Consider the following 22,331-nt stretch of genomic DNA (forward strand, 5'->3'; position numbering starts at 1 on the left):
GCACTCGCTCACTTCCATTATCGACAGACGACGATATTATCAGCTGTTTTCCAAGTATGGATAACTATTACCCCTTTTTTGTCCTCCAGCGAGTTTTCCCAGGGATGAGACCTAGAAGTGTAATCGAATTTTTATATCATAAACCTACTGTTTCTAATTTCGTGAAAATCGTCAGAACCGTTTTCGAGATCCGTTGGACATACATGAATAAATAAATACAGAAATTGCTCGCTTAATATAATAGGATAACAACTGTCAAAAGAGCTGTAAATCCGAAATGAACGCCCTGTCTCCCATATCCCATAACATGAGCTGTCAAAAAGGATAGGTGAGATCAGTGCACGAATGCATACTATCCATGAATAATGTAGATAATATCGATAATATATACTTATATAAATAAAAATATAGGTATATGGAAAAGACAATCCCGTCCTTATCACTGTCACTACTCCCATTTTCAAATACATCATCCTGCATCGTTCAAACTCTTCCACCTGTATTCCAAGCAATCACACAGCAAATCGAAAAATATTATAATCGATTGAAACGTCATAAACTCTAACCGATGTCAGTAACGATGAATTGACACATCAATCAAAGAGCTGCATTGAACAGTTTCATCTGAGCTCATAATTCTGCTATCGCACTACAATATAATATATAGTCATGCTCATTGTAGTTAACCCATTCCTACAGTAATTTTATAAAGTTTATTAAATATTGTATCTGTCTAATTGCTTGGAGAATTTTTTAGTTCTCTTATTGCCAATGCGGTTTTATAAATTGGCAAAATAAAATTGAATTGAATTGGTGATTACAGTAGCGTAACAGTACAGTAGATGAGCTGTTCTATTTGAAATAAATTACACTATTTCGATAATAATTTTAATGACTAATGCTAAATCAATAAATCACATAAATAAATGGAATTATTCATTGAAGAAACTTTAATTGGTATATATTATTCAATATAAAAATCATGCAACTTGAAATAATAATGTAGTCTAACCAAGTAATGTGAAAAAGTATTTTTAATAAAGACGACGATATCTTAAAAATACTATCGTCTGATTTATACATTATTCCTTCTTCCGTAAATTAACAAAGATGCAAATGGAGTTGTATCATAGAGAAAAAATGCCATTGCATTATTAGTCTGTGGTAGTACGTAGAGCAAAAAAATTGTGCCGTGACCAGGATTCGAACCTGGGTTACTGCGGCCACAACGCAGGGTCCTAACCACTAGACGATCACGGCCTTGACAGAGACCAAACCGAAATAGCAGCACTTGGAGCCAGATAGGCATTAGGCAATAAGATACGCTGCTTCCTACGAATTTCGCTTCAGAGCGCTGATTAGGTGCGGTATTTCCAGATCACTGAAAAAGTAAAACTTTGATTTTTCCAACTTTTCATCGGATAATTTTGATACGGACACTTGTTTACATAATTGGAACTGTTCACGTTCCTTGTTTCATACAAGATTGATTTTCTATTGGACAAAAAAAACTTTTGAAGATAGGCAACAAAGGCAACACGGTGGATTATTTTTTGATAGCTCACCAACTAACTTTGCAACAGTAAGAAAAATAAAACATCCAAGGAAAATGGATCTTGGATCCAAAGTTAGTCACATACCGTATCGTATTTTAGAAGTACGATTTTTTGCTGTCCTTATAAATTCTAGGCCTACTTATTTAGGCCCTAAATTATATAACTTGGCAAACAGATGAAAATGTGTTCATATTTTTGCCAAGTTCTGTTCAATCTGGTACGGTAGACTCCATAAGAACGGAAAAATTGATGTGTGTGTATAACTGGTATAATAGTGCAATAAAAATAACTTCATAATGGTTCAACTTAATAGAATTTGAATTATATCGTGCTGTAGGCCTAATAAGCTTCAAATGATAAATTTTAGTCTGGTAGTCCGGTACATCCGGAAATTAGTTCAGTCAATACGGACATTGAAAAGGGGGTGTGCTTGCAATTTATATTGTAGTTCTGATCCTTAAATATATATTATTTGGATTTTGGATCTAACAGATATATAAGAGAAGTCCCAGAGAACCCAGAACCAATTTTCTCATGCAAAATTTCCTTGTGCTAAATACAGGAAATTGGATATTGGAGTTGTCCAAATTATCGTATTTTCGGTTCATTTTCCAGTTTTCAACTATTTACGCCAAATCCAGTCACTGTACAGAAAAATTCACTCTAGCTTTTTTTAAGATAACATTTCGAACAAAATTAGCCTCAATCAGGGGTGCCCACAAGGGGGGTGCATGGCGCAATTTGCGCCATCAACATTTTTGGGGGGGGGCACGATTTTTTTTACATTTTATGTCAACATTTTGAATCATGGCTAAAAAATCCTAATGTAGTTTTAATACTTTTTCCCACCTTTACAATTTTATATTTTGCAAAGTGTAACTCTATATAAAGCATGAAAAATACAATTGATAATATGTTGTATGCAGAAATTTTAGTAATTTTAAGCCTATGAGTTTGAAGGTAAATCTTTGACAAAAATAAATTATAACTTCATCATCCACTAATATTCTGATTCCCTTTGCTTAATTTTAATTTTCAATGGTCCTGTGTTGGAGTATCCTTGCTGTTGCAACCTAATTTTCTCAAAAGGACAATGCTAAGTTAAATTGTAATGTACATTTTAATCTAATAATTATTTTAATTTCGAAGGCGTTTCATGATGATATTAATGTCTCTGAAATGAAAATGCAATTATAAACAACATCGCAAATTCTAGTGAATTTGACAGAAGATAAAACTTCTTTTGTCAAAAATATCAAATGAAGCCAATTTCAATCTTTCAAATTTTCACCCTATTTACCACACAGTAATCAAGTAATAATTATTGTAATGCTTCATTATTTTTTCAGTTTTGTATAATAGTCCAGTCAAATGGTCGTTTTCCAGGAAACAGCCCGAAAGAATTTTTATCGACGGTTCTATATGTATTTTGGGGGGCTTAATTCTAATCTGAAATTTTCTGACATGCCAGAGGGCGGATTCACCCCCAAAACTCCCAAAAAACCCCAAAATTTCAGACTTTTTTCAAGTTTTTCATTAAATCTTGAGAGCCTTCAACTTTCCGAGAAAAATCATTCTCTAGAATATTAAAGATAATAAAATTTCCAATAAATTGAGTGGTCGTGCAGGACTCTAGGATTCTTCATTCTGGAGCTAAAAGTTTTCAAAAAAGGGGTATTTTTAAGGAGTTTTCAAAATTATGCAAACCTACCACTCCTACCCTATACAACTAGGATTTTTTCTAGTAATGATAGAAAGCTACACATCACGTTAATTAACAATATTAATTCTGAACAGAATTCCTGAGGTACCTATTTTGAATTTAGTAGAGGTGGGAGGGGGAACACACGCAAAAATAGAAAATCATGTCCTACAGCCAAAATTCAAATTTTAATTTTAATCCTGATTAATTTCACGTGAACCAAATCAGAGAAGGCCATTTTAAAAATATGGCTTCACTGATTGGTTCTCCTGGAATTAATCAGGATTAAAATTTAACCGGCTTTGGTTCAACCGGCACTAAGTACCTGATTGATAGATTGCAAAATTGCAATAGTTCAACAGCTGAGTAATAATTTTGTCTCAGTCCCAAACACATGCACTCGCTCACTTCCATTATCGACAGACGACGATATTATCAGCTGTTTTCCAAGTATGGATAATTATTACCCTTTTTTTGTCCTCCAGCGAGTTTTCCCAGGGATGAGACCTAGAAGTGTAATCGAATTTTTATATCATAAACCTACTGTTTCTAATTTCGTGAAAATCGTCAGAACCGTTTTCGAGATCCGTTGGACATACATGAATAAATAAATACAGAAATTGCTCGCTTAATATAATAGGATAACAACTGTCAAAAGAGCTGTAAATCCGAAATGAACGCCCTGTCTCCCATATCCCATAACATGAGCTGTCAAAAAGGATAGGTGAGATCAGTGCACGAATGCATACTATCCATGAATAATGTAGATAATATCGATAATATATACTTATATAAATAAAAATATAGGTATATGGAAAAGACAATCCCGTCCTTATCACTGTCACTACTCCCATTTTCAAATACATCATCCTGCATCGTTCAAACTCTTCCACCTGTATTCCAAGCAATCACACAGCAAATCGAAAAATATTATAATCGATTGAAACGTCATAAACTCTAACCGATGTCAGTAACGATGAATTGACACATCAATCAAAGAGCTGCATTGAACAGTTTCATCTGAGCTCATAATTCTGCTATCGCACTACAATATAATATATAGTCATGCTCATTGTAGTTAACCCATTCCTACAGTAATTTTATAAAGTTTATTAAATATTGTATCTGTCTAATTGCTTGGAGAATTTTTTAGTTCTCTTATTGCCAATGCGGTTTTATAAATTGGCAAAATAAAATTGAATTGAATTGGTGATTACAGTAGCGTAACAGTACAGTAGATGAGCTGTTCTATTTGAAATAAATTACACCATTTCGATAATAATTTTAATGACTAATGCTAAATCAATAAATCACATAAATAAATGGAATTATTCCTTGAAGAAACTTTAATTGGTATATATTATTCAATATAAAAATCATGCAACTTGAAATAATAATGTAGCCTAACCAAGTAATGTGAAAAAGTATTTTTAATAAAGATGACGATATCTTAAAAATACTATCGTCTGATTTATACATTATTCCTTCTTCCGTAAATTAACAAAGATGCAAATGGAGTTGTATCATAGAGAAAAAATGCCATTGCATTATTAGTCTGTGGTAGTACGTAGAGCAAAAAAATTGTGCCGTGACCAGGATTCGAACCTGGGTTACTGCGGCCACAACGCAGGGTCCTAACCACTAGACGATCACGGCCTTGACAGAGACCAAACCGAAATAGCAGCACTTGGAGCCAGATAGGCAATAAGATACGCTGCTTCCTACGAATTTCGCTTCAGAGCGCTGATTAGGTGCGGTATTTCCAGATCACTGAAAAAGTAAAACTTTGATTTTTCCAACTTTTCATCGGATAATTTTGATACGGACACTTGTTTACATAATTGGAACTGTTCACGTTCCTTGTTTCATACAAGATTGATTTTCTATTGGACAAAAAAAACCTTTTGAAGATAGGCAACAAAGGCGACACGGTGGATTATTTTTTGATAGCTCACCAACTAACTTTGCAACAGTAAGAAAAATAAAACATCCAAGGAAAATGGATCTTGGATCCAAAGTTAGTCACATACCGTATCGTATTTTAGAAGTACGATTTTTTGCTGTCCTTATAAATTCTAGGCCTACTTATTTAGGCCCTAAATTATATAACTTGGCAAACAGATGAAAATGTGTTCATATTTTTGCCAAGTTCTGTTCAATCTGGTAGACTCCATAAGAACGGAAAAATTGATGTGTGTGTATAACTGGTATAATGGTGCAATAAAAATAACTTCATAATGGTTCAACTTAATAGAATTTGAATTATATCGTGCTGTAGGCCTAATAAGCTTCAAATGATAAATTTTAGTCTGGTAGTCCGGTACATCCGGAAATTAGTTCAGTCAATACGGACATTGAAAAGGGGGTGTGCTTGCAATTTATATTGTAGTTCTGATCCTTAAATATATATTATTTGGATTTTGGATCTAACAGATATATAAGAGAAGTCCCAGAGAACCCAGAACCAATTTTCTCATGCAAAATTTCCTTGTGCTAAATACAGGAAATTGGATATTGGAGTTGTCCAAATTATCGTATTTTCGGTTCATTTTCCAGTTTTCAACTATTTACGCCAAATCCAGTCACTGTACAGAAAAATTCACTCTAGCTTTTTTTAAGATAACATTTCGAACAAAATTAGCCTCAATCATTCAGAGCTCTTCATCTCCAATGAGTACGGTAGCCTACTGAGTTGAAATGTATAACAAAAAATTAGTAAATTTAAAGAAAAAATCAATTCTGCTATATTCCTGCTTTTAATCAACAATATCTTCTGATTGTCACCATTTTAATGTATACGGTAGTAATTTAAAACCCCTCTGGACGATATATTCTGTGCTTACAACCTGAGACCAGGTGGAGCGCTCATTTAAATAGTCCGCCACTTTGTGAGTACAGTTAGGCTACTTGTTTCCTGTAGACTACACCTAATTATAAGTCCTTAATTTTTATAAAACAGGCTTCTGTTGAACATTTCAAATAACCAACACATAGCCTACCTTCTCATTCTACTGTAATATCACCTTTTTATTTATTTTTTTAATAGAATAAATACAAATTTAGCATATAAGTTATACATTTTAAAAAATTATCTTATAAGCTGTGATCACATTATTCAACTTATTAATGAAGGCATAGGTATAACAATACAATTTCCTGCTAAACGCCACTATATATCATCACTACAGAGAATATCATCAGGAGATTTATTTTAAATATAGTGGTGATGGGGGGGTCCACCATAAATCTGCATAGTGTCCCACAAATATTAAATACGGCCGCTATAGTTTCGTTTATGACTCATCAATTTTTGAAATTAAAAACTGATGTTCAAATTTTACATCCATATAACAATACGAAAGCAACCACTATTTATGTAGGCCTATGGTACTGAAGACACAATTTTGCCTTCTTTGCTTCTAGAATGCATCGAGAGGAAGCTTTTTATGTTATATTCCAATTATATTTATCAAAAACAAAACATTACAATTTTAATCAAGACTCCTTGATTTCAAGAAATTCCAAATAATTAGTCGATAACCACTACTGTATCTGCAACTTACTTAGTGAGCACGCAGCCCTCCTCATGAGCTTTGCAACAGATTAATTATCTTTATCACTTTTTTTAATTTTAATTCTTTTTAGGGAGATAGACGCAAGGGAAGGCTGTAAAAACCCGCGTATAATGTATAAATAAGGTAAGGTAAAGGTTAATATTTATCATTGAGATTTCCAGATTTATTTAGTTGTAGGCCTATAATAAGTCTTCATTTTGGTAGTGCTGGTACACGTTTCCTCAAAAATATTACAGAAAAAAACATCATCAATCACACCAAAACCAGTATTTTTTATTCCATAACGTGAAAGGTCAATTTTGTGAGTTTAATGTGGCTTAATTACTTACGTCTCATTTGAGGTTTAATTCGAAATTTCCATTTGATTATTGATTATGATTGGCAGCTTCTCCAACAAATGTATAAAATATTAATTGCATCTCCCTTAAATAATTAAAGCAATCTACACAAATTGATAAGATATTTTGAAGAAACGAAGAAGAGATAAATGAAATTGCACAGCTATATGGTCCTTTATCGTCCTTCAGCTATATAATATTATTTCTGCAAATTCTATTTTTTAAACTGAAAATCGTAGTTTGGGAACTTGAAAGTGTATCTGTGCATTTTCAAAAACCTAATATTGTTCATGGACATTAAGCATGATTGATTTCAAATAAATTGATTTGAATGGATATGCTGAACATGTTAGGTAGGCCTACTCAAGAATCACTGACTTCATATATGACTGTATCGTATATAATATTCCCTGAATTCATAAATACCGTATATTAATTTGATTCCAAAGCCTGCGTTTTCGATTTTTTTCGATATTTTTTTAGTATAGTTTAGTTCATAGCAATCAATATTTACTTTCACCAAGATCATTAGGTAAGACAGCAGACTTGTTGAATAGAAATAAAGCACTGAATTCACAAATTCATTTCTATTTAATTATACATTTCAACATCTACATGATATACAATTACGTTTTCATCAGTCTTACAATGGTACCTAAAATTATATAAAATGGATATAACATAAACTATAAAAAAGTAATTTACACAATTAGTTTTACACATAACAATCAAAGACAAAGTACAGATTCAGTTAGTTATTTTAATTATTACCAAACAGCATGCAAATATAACAGAGTCCAAGAAATAAAAATAATTGAGTTTGATTATAATAATATTGAAGAAATCAAAGTTACCAAAGGTAGGAGGGATTGCATAACATTACACTTATTTCTATCTACTTCTTAAATTGAATAGGTAGTTAATCTGAAGATTTACATACTGCATTTAATAATGTATGACAGAATCAAAGTTCGATCGAAGAAGGAAGTTCATATCTCAATTATTCAACAATTGTCAGATAGAACATTATTTTAGAATAAACAGAATAATTGAAACTGAAGATAAAACTCATCTTCTCCATCCGAATAGAAAAAACAAAATCTAGAAGATTTAATGAATCTTAGCATGTAGAACTACAAAAAGTAAAAATTACAAGATATTCTTAGTTTTCAGTGCAGCATTGATAAATATTTGTATTTGTAATTCATAAAAAAAAACAATCGAGCCTATTAGAAGGTTGAGAGAGAAATGATAAATCTTCATCATAATCTTAGCGCAAGTCACAGACAGATATTCCATTGAATACTACTACTTTAAGTTATTCTTCTTTTATAATTGTAATTGGTATTACTGATTTGGTGGAGTAGGACTCCGATGACCTTGAAATCAAACTTGATTCTCAAGTTAAAATTTTCCAGTCTAGTAGTTCAAATGTAATGCTCCAAATTGAGTTTAATTTAGTAAACGAAAGAATAAGCCAAGATCGTACAAATGGGAACTATTGAAAATACAAATTCAATTAATTTTACAGAGCTGAAAATTATTTTTAAATTACCTCTCTCTCAATTTTTTTTCAAAGTGGATAGCATTAAGATGAATATTCAAGTTTGAACAACAGGATAACCTTAGTTACTTATTATTAGTGGTTTAATTTCAATGTTATTGTACGAGTACATTAAAAAAATTATTCTAATATTTTCTCAAAGGTATAAAAAGATAAAGCTTAAAATTAAGTTTATTCAACTGCCGTTTTACTCAAGAATTATGAACACATTAGCTTGAGCACTTTAAATGTTTATATAATTTTAAATTCTTTCATCCCATACACAATATTAGTGGATGCTGCATGTGGGGATACATTTTGAAATTGTTCAATAAATATTTTCAAGATTGTATAACCAACTAAAAATAAACAATTTTCATTATGAGTTGAATTAATAAAATGAAGATACTGTTATTTTTAAATCGAATATTTTTTTATGGAAAAATTTATTACGCACGATTTACTGAAATTTACGAAATAATGGAATTTGACTAAATTTTATTTTAATGAAACAATATTTATATAATATATCAATAGTTCAACATTATATTTAGATCACGAACCACTATTAAATTTTTAACATAGGTTCAAGTAATACAGGGAATAGAAATATAAATTATCATATTGAAGATAGAAAAAGGATATTTCGATGAAATACCGGAATGTGGTATCCAAATTTAACCGAAAAATCTTTTAGTTTGAAGTTTATAGATAGCAATAATTTCAATAAGAATCATACACTTCAATTTCTCAAAAATCTAGTTCATTCACCTTGAACTTTTAGGTGAATAGGCATGTTTTAGAGCCTTAGAATTTTATCTATACTTTCTTTAAACAGCAATACTACATACAGTTCTCGTTCAACACTTCTCAAATAAAAATCGTCAAAGTTATTTGAATAATTCAAGTAAGGTAACAGGTAGGAAGATGCTAACCTTCCTATTGCTTTCCACATTGAGCTGAACTTCAGTGAAGAACTAAATAAATCTGTCTGTTGTTGGCAAAAAACAATAGAACTTAATTTTAAAGATTATCAGTATTTGAAAAAATACACATTAATGAAGCATTCTCCAACAGTAAGACTACAATAAATTGAGTTTCGATTCAAATTCGAACTTCATAAACTCTCAAGTATAATCAATATGGTAAAAAATGACAGATTGTCACAATTTACTGCACAAGAATTACAAGTCAATTTTTACGACGCTCAAGGGTAGAGTACAGTGGAGACATAAGGGATTTCACATGAATCTTGCTCATAATTCCAAGGTTTGCTTTAAAATGGAGTATTCATTGCTGGGGATACAATAACACATAATTATCATTATAGTAAACTTATCCACTCATTTTCCGAAACATTGACTACATTATTTTAGATCAGATTATTATGGCCAGACACTTACAAAATATATGTATGTTGCTATAATGACAAACATTCATTGATCAGGAATTCTAACGATACTTGTGGCAACATACACTTTTGAAGCCTATATTATTACTTTATATTAAACCTATTTATCCCATCTAAACTATAGAGTATTCAAGACCAAATTCTATCAAAAAGCAATAGAGCAGTTTACATCAATTTCCGATGTCCAGTTGATAATGCAAATGGGTTTTCCTAAATATTTTCTTTGATGATAATAATAGTAATACAGTACAATTCTTATTTACATTATACAATTATCATTAAGTGTATATACAGAAATTACAAAGCAATCAAAACCTTTGAAAGTGCTATTTACAAAAACCTCATGTTTCATTTAGGCAATGTCTTGAAAATTCTGTTTCAAATGATTGATCTTTTGGAGTCTAAAATATGAATAATAGAAATGGTTGAGTGGTAAACCAATACATGGAACCATTTATTAGTTTTAAGTTGTATAGTTTGTTGTTAAACTCTTTACTTATATAAAATTGATAAAATTTATGAAATTTTATAAAATCTATTCATTACATTTTCTGGTATACATAATTGTTCAATAGAAGCTAGCTATAATAACAATATATTTAGATTAACATTGAGTATAATGATGTAAGCATACATATTTATATATTTCAACATACACCATTTCTATTATGTTACTGTGATTTATTATTTATTTAAAAAAATGAAACAAGATGAGAACGAATAAACATCCAATATTGTTTTTTCTCTCGCCTCCAGCCCATATTTACACATAAATATTAAACAGTACCTCACATAGAATATTCATTCTGAAAGTATTACTCATAAACCAAACAAAACAAGAAATATTTATATTGAACTGCTTATAGCTTACAGGATAACAATTTCGCTAGACACAATAATTCATTTCCACAGTCTTGACGTTTCAAAAACTAAACAAATCTTTTCCAAACAAAACACATAGTATTAAATATACATTGATTATTAAATCACATATTTACACTATTAATATCATACTGAACATGATCTTAGATAGGGCGAATTTTTGGTGATTCAAGCAGTTGAACTTCACCCTAATGAAACAAGATACACTGAATGGATTTATAATCATGAAATTAAACAAGAGTAATGAAGATAACTGAAATATAATATTAATAATATCAGTAATCACAAAATGTAATTTAATATCAAAATCAGTAATATAATATGGTAATATCATAAATCACAAACGACTGAGTTTAGAAGGGGGTTTAAATAATGTTGAAAAAGTATAAGTAATAATTCAAAATCATGTGTTTAGAAAGTATTAATTAAATAATTATGAGCATTGTCATGAGATAGTTGGAAACAAATACCTTAAAGACCTAAAGTTGGTATTATAGACCTTATCTCTTTAAGGTCTTTAGTTGGTATTCCATTCCAAAGTTTGTTGGAATTTATGCTGCCCAAATCAGTTATAATAAACTTGTGTATGGGTGATGGAAAAGATGATAATGAATTCTATTGAATTGATTAACCAACATTTTCAGGTTAATAACACTATTCCTCTCAAAACGTTGTAAGACTTTAAGTTCTTGAAGTACGTTACTGAATGTAAGCTTTATGGACCAATACTTGGTCACCCTTGGTGACCCCTTGGAACACCTTGGTAACCAGGGCATTAGGCCAGCGTCTTCGAATAAATTAATTGGTTTTCCATTTCTAAAATGGAAATGAACATTTACAATTCAATAGAACTATTTTGAGACAACATATTTCTATTACAGTTCCAATTTTCCCACCAGACTTGCTCATTGTTGAAAATATCAGAAAAGGTATAACTACTAATATCATACTTTATAAATCTTATACTTTCTTTCACAGATTATGAATAGCTGAAATTTTACATAAAATTACTTACGTCAAATTCACTTCTCAGGTTATTTTCAGGTTTACATTCGAGGAGAATAATATTTTTGAAAGCTTCAATTCGAATGGAACACTCAAATATTGGTCTAACTATCCTACAGGCTTTTCAATTTCATAATTCGTTTATTGATTCAATGACACACAATTATCAGTTAAAATTATTGAGGGAGGATCAACAGACTGTCCCTCCTCGGATTTTCATTCATAATATTATACTAGTCCCGAAAGTAGATTATGCTTTTCTACTTTCCACTTGAGTCAAGTAGGCCTATGGCTTGAGATAACTGGAATAACAAGAGTGTTACTTAAAAAGCTAAAAAGTTATGTCACATAAAACTCTGGATAAAAATTCAATTATTCCAAACAATTGATACGATGACAAAGAATTCATTGGAACAATAACAACTAGTTTGAAAAACTCATAAAAATAAATTAAAATATGAGAGCCTACTCAAAAGGTATGTTCAAGTGAATACATAAAACTTGCTTAACGAGATACTTTAAAAAACACATAAATCAATTTATAGAAAAAATATTACACGGAACACAGAAATTTCTCAGTCAGCAGTACTTGTATAAGAAAAGACTTTTATATAAGATAAGAAGTGTAACATTTTACTTATGATCAAGTTGACTTGAATTTTCTAGTGCTTGTTGTAACAATAAATTTATAGAAAGTTAGTCTCAATATCATGATTTTAAGCTAAAACAATCTCAAAAATTTGTTCATGCAACATTGTAAGGAACCTAGATTTAAAGCAGATTGAATAAAGATGTGAATAATAAGTCTATGATAATATCCAACGTGAATAATATGATAATATCCAATGTAAATAATGAGTCCATCCATCCATCAATATCCAAAAATGTATTTTATTTTATTTTTTTTATTTATTTACAATGCAAATGACACTAATGTGATAACATTGAAAGATAAAATAATAAGGTAGTCCTTGTGCTATTTTTCTTCCAAATTTATAAGTGACAAAGTCCAAGATAAGGTTAAAATTTTTATAAAATACATTTTATAAAATGTACAATTTTTATAAAATTTTAGTCCAAAATAAACATTAAAACTATAAATTTTGAATTTAGATGGCTTGAATTAATAAATTAATTAGAAATATTCCACTCAATTGACACTTGTAACGAATAATATTGAGTTATTTAAGAAATTTTGGAACCATTCAAGAAACACAAACTTGTAACACAAGTGATATAAACTTGTAACACTTGTATATCGTGATATAAATCAGAGTAAAGTTTTTATGCAAAATTCTGAACAGTTCAAAGTTTCAATCAACTTTAAAATTTGATACAATGAGTAGAGAGAGTCGAAATATGTTGACTAGAAGGATTTTGAATAGTTTACTTCACTTGAAAAGTATTGCACTATATTTCTATCACTGTTATTGATTCATTGAAGCTTCAGTCGCAAATCAGACCATAGATTAGTGAGCACATTATTGAACAAATAATTAGTGTTTTCAAGTACAGTACATTGAAAACAGTGAGTCCTAAATATTAATTCACCTAAAACTGATGTTCTTAAAGCTGGAATTGGTAAAAAGTTTTAGTTTAACAATGATTTTTGCAAATCGAAAGTAATAATAATTTCAACAGAAATGTCGTCTAACAACTCAGGTTCCTCACAATGTTGAGCCACGAAAATTATTCTCGTTCCAATGGTAAATCAATTGTAAAATATCAACTGAATCTGGGATGTAACCCACTACAGTGCTAAAACAACATACTAAGGAAACAACTAAATATAGCAACTGAAAGAAACGTGATAAAAAAGGTTGAGGAGTTACAGGTACTTGTCATCTACATTGTTCAAGAATTGGAGATCTCCGGCATCGGCTCTGACTGGGTAGTTGTGACCTTCGAGGAATATGTGCTGAGTATCCCTCTGCAGATCTCTCAGAGTAACTTCCTGTTCTGAAAGTTGCTGAGTGGTTGTTTCCTACAAAAATTTAACAATAAGTTTATATCATTCAAAACAAATGTCAACAAATACATACACAAAGCATTACAAACAGTCAATGAAATAACAAAAATAAATAACTTCACAGATAATTGAGGTGAGCTAATAAAACTAATAACACAGTACAGCTAATAAAACTTTATGGAAATTAGCCTCCTTCACTATGTACTATGTCACCCATGTACTAGAGTGGGTGTAGTGTTGTATTAAGTGATTTAATAATAATTTTAATTCATCAGTCAACTATGACTATGACAATCCATCAGTCAGTCCACTATGTACTATGTCACCCATATACTAGAGTAAGTGTAGTGATTGAGTAAGTAATCCATGTCAATTGTGCCGGGCACTGTCTTTAATTCAGGCCTTTTCCCAAGTTATAATAGTAAATTTAATACGCAATAGACTAGAGCCATTATTGTAAGTGAGTTAGCGAAATAAATTATTTTCTCTCTCTATTATGAACGGCCATGACTTCGAGTTTCCCATGATAGATATTTAAAAATTGTGGCTCCGAGTCGTCGAGGAATGTAGATTATGGAATTATCTCTAAAACTTAGCCTTCTTGTCGCGACATAAAATGCGATAAGTTGGAAAACAGCAAGCATTGAAATTATAACAAACTACCGATTTTGCAGTTACTATTTGGTCCTAAGGCTGTAGAAGCCACGCGACGATTGGTCAAATTGATTCCATTCGCCCAATAGGAGACCTGTTTCTAAATACAGTAGTGGGGATTCCTCAGTCGAGAGACCAGATTACGTTCCGGAGGACACTTTGCTAGGAGCACTACGAGAGTAAAGATGTAGTTATTATGTTTCGCCCTTTTTGGGCAAGTTTATGAGTTTATATCATTTTTAGTTAATGTAGGAGCTAGTTTTATTTTTATTAATGTTTAAATTTTCTAGTAGTGCCATGTCCTGAAAGGTTTAATTGTGTTTCTTCATCATGTACGAATAATTGTTTCTTCAAATAACCGCTAAGGTACGTAAAATAAGGTTAAAATATAATTTAGGGAATAATTTAAGTGTTATAAATTGATTGAAACTTCCATAAGAGTATTGAATTAATTAAGCCTGTTATTTTTCAAGTTAATAATATTGATTGAGAATAATCCTTTTGATTTTATTAGTGATGGAAGATAATTATAAATTTTTTTTCTACAGAAGTATAGAAAGTTTTCAGTTACGTTACATTTGAGTTATTGTTTCTGGAGATATATTATCGTAGAGTATTGCTGAAAGTCAGGAAGATAGCATTTAAATTGGAATGAAATTTTTAAGATTATGTTCATATTGAGTTTATGACATTTTATAATTTATATTTTTCAGACTCTGTTTTCTTATGTCATTAAGGCTTTCGAATGATTTAGTAAATTTTTTATGATAGAAATCTTAATAGACGAAGAAGAAAGTTTTTCTTTTCCAGGAAATTAATGTTAATGAATGTTCATTTTTAATTAAGGTTCTGAGCAGTTTTGGGCGAATGCCCGTTATTTACACTTGGATTGCGTCCTAAAGTTCATAAATAATAAATAAAATAAATGTTGGCTAGCGCACAAGTTTCCAACAATACTAGCCGAGCTACTATATGAAAAATTGTATTTGATTTCGCAATCCAAACGAAAAATATCATATAAGTTAACATCATAATTAATGAAGTATTCATTTTCTAAACGCATTATATTAATTTATTACGGATGTTTTCATAAAGGTTACATTGTATTTCAATGACACTCTGGCAAGTAAATTTGTTTTAAATCTGTTAAATTTTGAGAATGAAATCAGAACGTCAAGATAAAATCTAAATTAAATAACAGAATAAACTCCTGTTTTAGCTTTTGATGAATTGTAGGAAGACTTAGAAATTAATGCTGTAATACATTTATTTACAGCGGTTCATGTGTGTCCCCAAACCAACTTCTTGTACTACCACCCCTTTGGTTCCGCAACTTTATGTAAAACCGCTTCAAGACACCCGTTCAGACGACAGGTCTAGGGACGTAAGAGGACGTCGCCGTCAAGCCAAATTCAACCGGTAAAAGCTCACCGCCAAAAACAAGGTACTGTAACCCCGACGATAAAGCAACGTACAAACCAACGAAAGTGCAGTGTAGTGAAACAAAGGTTCATTCGAGAATGTCAATAAAAAGTGGGGATTCAAAATTATTATGAAATGGGTTATATGGGTTACTATCGACGAAATTTGGGTTCAACGGGTTTTTTTCTTTCTTGAGTAATTTCATGTTGAAATTGATTGGTTATTTTATGACTGATCTTGTTTGGTTTTGTGACGTATTGCTATCTAAACGGGGATAGTAATGCGCCCCCGAATCAGATGAAGAATGTCAACAAAGTAACATGATATTGTTGTTTCTGTTGTTCGATTTTAGCTGCCAATGTTTATTGAAACTGTTTGTATTTTTCTATTATTTCAAATTTAGTGTTATTCTATAGTATAAACCTATTAAATCAGGCATGGCAAGATTAATTGAAGTTTTCTTGACTCTAGCCCGTTCACCTGCATGAATTAGGTATAGACTCAGGTATTTTCTAGATGTGCCGGCCTATTTCTAAATTCTAAATTTTATTCAAAATTATCTTCTTAGGCACACAACTGCGCCGACTCTGCTGTCTAGAGATATTTAAATCTCTGGAATTCAAATTTTCTAAAAAATTAAATTTTTCATAACTTACTCTAATAATACTAGATCAATTTTTCTGAGTCTATACTTAATAATTCATTCTGTGAACGTGTTCACTGTCAATATTTTGGGTTTGGAGTTGAATGAATAATTTATTGTTACTACTCCAATTTTTCTGAAGTTTTATAATTGTAGATGAAACAGGAAAGTTATTCAGTTATGTTCAACCATTAAAATGATAATCTTTTGAAGTGCTTAAAGATAAAGTCAAGTATCATTGATGCTTAGGTTGAAAGTATTCTGAAACTTCATATTGAAATTGATCATTGATATTGAAAGGTTTAACGTTAGAATAAAAATGAGTAGAAGAAACTAGGACATGTGAGAAAAAACTGATTCTAAGTGCTGAATAAATTTTTGGCATCCTGTAATTCCGTGAATGATGATAGAAATTATTGTAATGTCAACGTACGTATTCTGGTCTCACGTCTGGTAGTTGAATATCATTATAGTAGTAGTGAAAGTGAATATTGAGATTTTAAAAGTCAACTCAATGAAATTAGGAAAATGCGGAAATTATTATGGGAGAATGTTTGAGGAAAATAGGAAATTTTTTTGATAAGTTTAGGTAGATCGAAGGTAATCAGAGAATAAATAGGAAACTGTTTTATTAGTTATTGTTGATATGTAGTTTTGAAAAGTTGATGAGTAGTTTTGGCCTTGAGATGTTTAAACTAAATAATTAGATATTGTAGATTAAATTTGAAACGATGATCAAATCCTTGGGAATTTGTATAAAAATAAGTTGATTGAGATGAGGTTGTTAAGTCCCTTTATCAGTAATGTTTATTCTCGAAAAGGTGAATCAGTTTTATTGTTGGAAATATTTCTTTTTAGGTGTGATTTTTGCGGTAGGCATGCGTAGTGATAGTGTAAAGATCCGTTGTGTTGGTAACGTTTCCTGTAGACTGTGGGGAATTTTTTTGTTTGTTTAGTTGAGACTCAAGATTTAGAGGAGGACAAGGGGATGTCCTGCCTATGTGTGTTGTTGTTGAATTTAGGTAATCGGCGCGAGTGTAGGTCCGTGTCCAGAGAGAACGGAGCACTGCCCGATAGTTGTCCATGTAACAAATCAAGGAATTTTGCTGTGACTAACCTTGCAAATTTGTACGGTGGAATTGTATAATTTTAGCGAAAGGCACCGAAGATGGTGTGAGCTAAGATTTTTTTGTATCTAGTAAACGGTCTGGTTCATTCGAGAGTTATGGGGCTCGTCAGTAGAATAACGTAAACCGAAATCTAGAATATTTAGTGAGTCTTCGTAGTGATTGTAAGGAAAACAATCAGCGTAATGCAGTTTAGGGAAGCCCAGTCAAAAGGTTCGTTAATGTTTGGTAGGAAAGTCAGCCGCAAAAACACAAGTAATAATTGGTAAAAAAAGGGGTATTATTGAGTTTAAAGTCGCTTAGAAATTTGGTATGGTAACGAAAATTGAAGGTTTTAGACAATGAATATTTAAGGTGATTAGTTAAGGTATACAAATAAAATAACAGAGAAACTTTTTCGAGTACCTAGGTAATGTTGAAATGGTTATCAGTGAAAGTAGAAATAAATCTTGGAACAGTACTTAACGGGTTAAATTAAAATAAAATTAACAGTGAAATTCTTCTAGTTGAATTTGAAATGAAAAGGGAAAAATCTCTTGAGTTAAGCATGAGTTTAAATTATTCTGTAGTTGAGAGTTGAAAGGTTGATTAAAAGGTTAATTGGGGATATGAAAGTAGAAATAGGTAGGAAAATTCGTGTCAAAAGGAAATAGAATTTTTGTTGGGAAAATTAAATTGAGGTAATTAACAGTAGTAGGACCCTTTAGAGATAAGTAGTCAAAAGGTATTAATAAATAAAAAAAAAATAGGGAAATCTTTAATGAAATGATAAATTTTTTAATGATGAATAGTAAAATTGCAATCAAGTTTTCCATGTGAATAAGTTGGGAAGTTTTGAGATCTAGTTGGATATGAAATTTATTGTTGAGAAATAATTATGTGAGGCTCCAGTAAGGTTGAAAATGTCAGTGCACTTGTAAATCAGTAATGTGTAATAGTAGCCTATGCTTCCAGTGTTTTGAGAAAATGTCACGTACTTTGAGTTTGAGATAAATAATAATCATGATCAATGTCGAGTCAATTTATCTAGTTGAAGTTGTAGGCAGTGAGAAAATGACAATACTCGAGTGACAAGCGAGATATAGTTTCACTTATAGTTTTGTTTTGACTAGCGTTCTGTGGTAGAGGTTTCCTACTGGAATATTATAATGAAAAGTGTTTTTCTCATGATTGCGGAATGCAAAATTGCGTTTGTGTCATATAGCTCTCACGTTCATCTAATAATGCAATTCCAATCATTGTTATCTTTGAATCGTAGTCGATGTAGAATAGTTTTGCCTATCGAATTAGTTTATATTGTTAAAAATATATTGCACTCTCAACTCTATAGTAATGATAGTTAGATTTCAATACATTCAGCTGAGTGAAAAAGTTTCATCCTTTACTATTATGATCAAACGTACTTCATATTTTACAACAGCAGAGTAACATAGAACCAATTATAACTATGATGTCTTTTAAACGTTTTCCCTTGTTAGAGTTTGCCAAGAAAATAACCAGGGACTCAATAAAGTGATTGAAGTATTCAAGATTATTATACTCGGTCCGTCTTTAGTACCTACTTAAAAGGTGGACACGTCCATATTGTTTTGTCCTGACTCTTGCCACAGTTTTAAAGACTCTTGCCACAAATCTCAATTAGTTATACATTTTGCTGAATTTCGGAATGATTAAAGAGATTTCTTTTGAAGAGGGCCCGCTTCAAATTGGATCCTACTATCAATCCAGAAATTCGACTCTCCAAATCATACAGAATGCCTCTATGATAACATATCCTGATTAGATTTCTTTTTGCGTGTTTCACACCGGAAGGAAGGGGAGTGTGCCGGGCACTGTCTTTAATTCAGGCCTTTTCCCAAGTTATAATAGTAAATTTAATACGCAATAGACTAGAGCCATTATTGTAAGTGAGTTAGCGAAATAAATTATTTTCTCTCTCTATTATGAACGGCCATGACTTCGAGTTTCCCATGATAGATATTTAAAAATTGTGGCTCCGAGTCGTCGAGGAATGTAGATTATGGAATTATCTCTAAAACTTAGCCTTCTTGTCGCGACATAAAATGCGATAAGTTGGAAAACAGCAAGCATTGAAATTATAACAAACTACCGATTTTGCAGTTACTATTTGGTCCTAAGGCTGTAGAAGCCACGCGACGATTGGTCAAATTGATTCCATTCGCCCAATAGGAGACCTGTTTCTAAATACAGTAGTGGGGATTCCTCAGTCGAGAGACCAGATTACGTTCCGGAGGACACTTTGCTAGGAGCACTACGAGAGTAAAGATGTAGTTATTATGTTTCGCCCTTTTTGGGCAAGTTTATGAGTTTATATCATTTTTAGTTAATGTAGGAGCTAGTTTTATTTTTTATTAATGTTTAAATTTACTAGTAGTGCCATGTCCTGAAAGGTTTAATTGTGTTTCTTCATCATGTACGAATAATTGTTTCTTCAAATAACCGCTAAGGTACGTAAAATAAGGTTAAAATATAATTTAGGGAATAATTTAAGTGTTATAAATTGATTGAAACTTCCATAAGAGTATTGAATTAATTAAGCCTGTTATTTTCAAGTTAATAATATTGATTGAGAATAATCCTTTTGATTTTATTAGTGATGGAAGATAATTATAAATTTTTTTTCTACAGAAGTATAGAAAGTTTTCAGTTACGTTACATTTGAGTTATTGTTTCTGGAGATATATTATCGTAGAGTATTGCTGAAAGTCAGGAAGATAGCATTTAAATTGGAATGAAATTTTTAAGATTATGTTCATATTGAGTTTATGACATTTTATAATTTATATTTTTCAGACTCTGTTTTCTTATGTCATTAAGGCTTTCGAATGATTTAGTAAATTTTTTATGATAGAAATCTTAATAGACGAAGAAGAAAGTTTTTCTTTTCCAGGAAATTAATGTTAATGAATGTTCATTTTTAATTAAGGTTCTGAGCAGTTTTGGGCGAATGCCCGTTATTTACACTTGGATTGCGTCCTAAAGTTCATAAATAATAAATAAAATAAATGTTGGCTAGCGCACAAGTTTCCAACAATACTAGCCGAGCTACTATATGAAAAATTGTATTTGATTTCGCAATCCAAACGAAAATATCATATAAGTTAACATCATAATTAATGAAGTATTCATTTTCTAAACGCATTATATTAATTTATTACGGATGTTTTCATAAAGGTTACATTGTATTTCAATGACACTCTGGCAAGTAAATTTGTTTTAAATCTGTTAAATTTTGAGAATGAAATCAGAACGTCAAGATAAAATCTAAATTAAATAACAGAATAAACTCCTGTTTTAGCTTTTGATGAATTGTAGGAAGACTTAGAAATTAATGCTGTAATACATTTATTTACAGCGGTTCATGTGTGTCCCCAAACCAACTTCTTGTACTACCACCCCTTTGGTTCCGCAACTTTATGTAAAACCGCTTCAAGACACCCGTTCAGACGACAGGTCTAGGGACGTAAGAGGACGTCGCCGTCAAGCCAAATTCAACCGGTAAAAGCTCACCGCCAAAAACAAGGTACTGTAACCCCGACGATAAAGCAACGTACAAACCAACGAAAGTGCAGTGTAGTGAAACAAAGGTTCATTCGAGAATGTCAATAAAAAGTGGGGATTCAAAATTATTATGAAATGGGTTATATGGGTTACTATCGACGAAATTTGGGTTCAACGGGTTTTTTTCTTTCTTGAGTAATTTCATGTTGAAATTGATTGGTTATTTTATGACTGATCTTGTTTGGTTTTGTGACGTATTGCTATCTAAACGGGGATAGTAATGCGCCCCCGAATCAGATGAAGAATGTCAACAAAGTAACATGATATTGTTGTTTCTGTTGTTCGATTTTAGCTGCCAATGTTTATTGAAACTGTTTGTATTTTTCTATTATTTCAAATTTTAGTGTTATTCTATAGTATAAACCTATTAAATCAGGCATGGCAAGATTAATTGAAGTTTTCTTGACTCTAGCCCGTTCACCTGCATGAATTAGGTATAGACTCAGGTATTTTCTAGATGTGCCGGCCTATTTCTAAATTCTAAATTTTATTCAAAATTATCTTCTTAGGCACACAATCCAACAGTCAAACTCCATTTATTTAGAAGAGACATAAAAGAATATTACACCGATTTTCCACCAAAAAAGCCGAAAGATCTTGGTTTGGAAATTAGAATATACAGAATAAGAATTCACAATATCATTGTAGCAACTGCAGAATGTTTTTCAGTCCTGTAAACAAGTTTTTGATTAGTTTATAAAACGGACGTTCAGTTGTAATAAAAATGTACGATATTTGTTATACACAAACAAAATATGGCTCTAAAAACCTGTAGTGCACAAGTCCGAAAAAATTCACAATAAACTACGAATTTTTTGTCGTCTGAATATGCAAAAATTGAATTTTGTACAAGCACCGTTTTTTTAGACGCTTTTGAAGATGGAGTCAAGGTCATACATATCAATGATAGTTTCCCTATGCT

General features: G+C 31.2%; 1 protein-coding gene and 2 non-coding genes across 6 annotated transcripts in view; all 3 read right to left on the bottom strand.

Moving 5' to 3' along the window:
- Positions 1–1,188: 1,188 nt before the first annotated feature.
- Positions 1,189–1,260, bottom strand: Trnah-gug. Its single transcript has one exon. It is a non-coding gene; the product is annotated as a tRNA-His (tRNA).
- A 3,582-nt stretch (positions 1,261–4,842) lies between these two features.
- Trnah-gug lies at positions 4,843–4,914 on the bottom strand. The gene has a single exon. It is a non-coding gene; the product is annotated as a tRNA-His (tRNA).
- Positions 4,915–7,743: 2,829 nt separating this feature from the next.
- Positions 7,744–22,331, bottom strand: part of LOC111058432 (aryl hydrocarbon receptor nuclear translocator homolog) — a 183,708-nt gene continuing 169,120 nt past the window's right edge. For 3 of the 4 annotated variants that reach the window (XM_039430951.1, XM_039430952.1, XM_039430950.1), the window contains one exon: positions 9,310–13,996. In XM_039430951.1, the coding sequence (XP_039286885.1) occupies positions 13,841–13,996 (156 nt within the window). In that variant the 3' untranslated portion in view covers positions 9,310–13,840. Of the gene's footprint in view, positions 13,997–22,331 lie in introns of all 4 variants that reach the window. The other variant, XM_039430949.1, reaches the window with a different exon arrangement.

This window comes from Nilaparvata lugens, chromosome 6, assembly GCF_014356525.2.
Source record: "Nilaparvata lugens isolate BPH chromosome 6, ASM1435652v1, whole genome shotgun sequence".
Taxonomy (NCBI): Eukaryota; Metazoa; Arthropoda; class Insecta; order Hemiptera; family Delphacidae; genus Nilaparvata; species Nilaparvata lugens.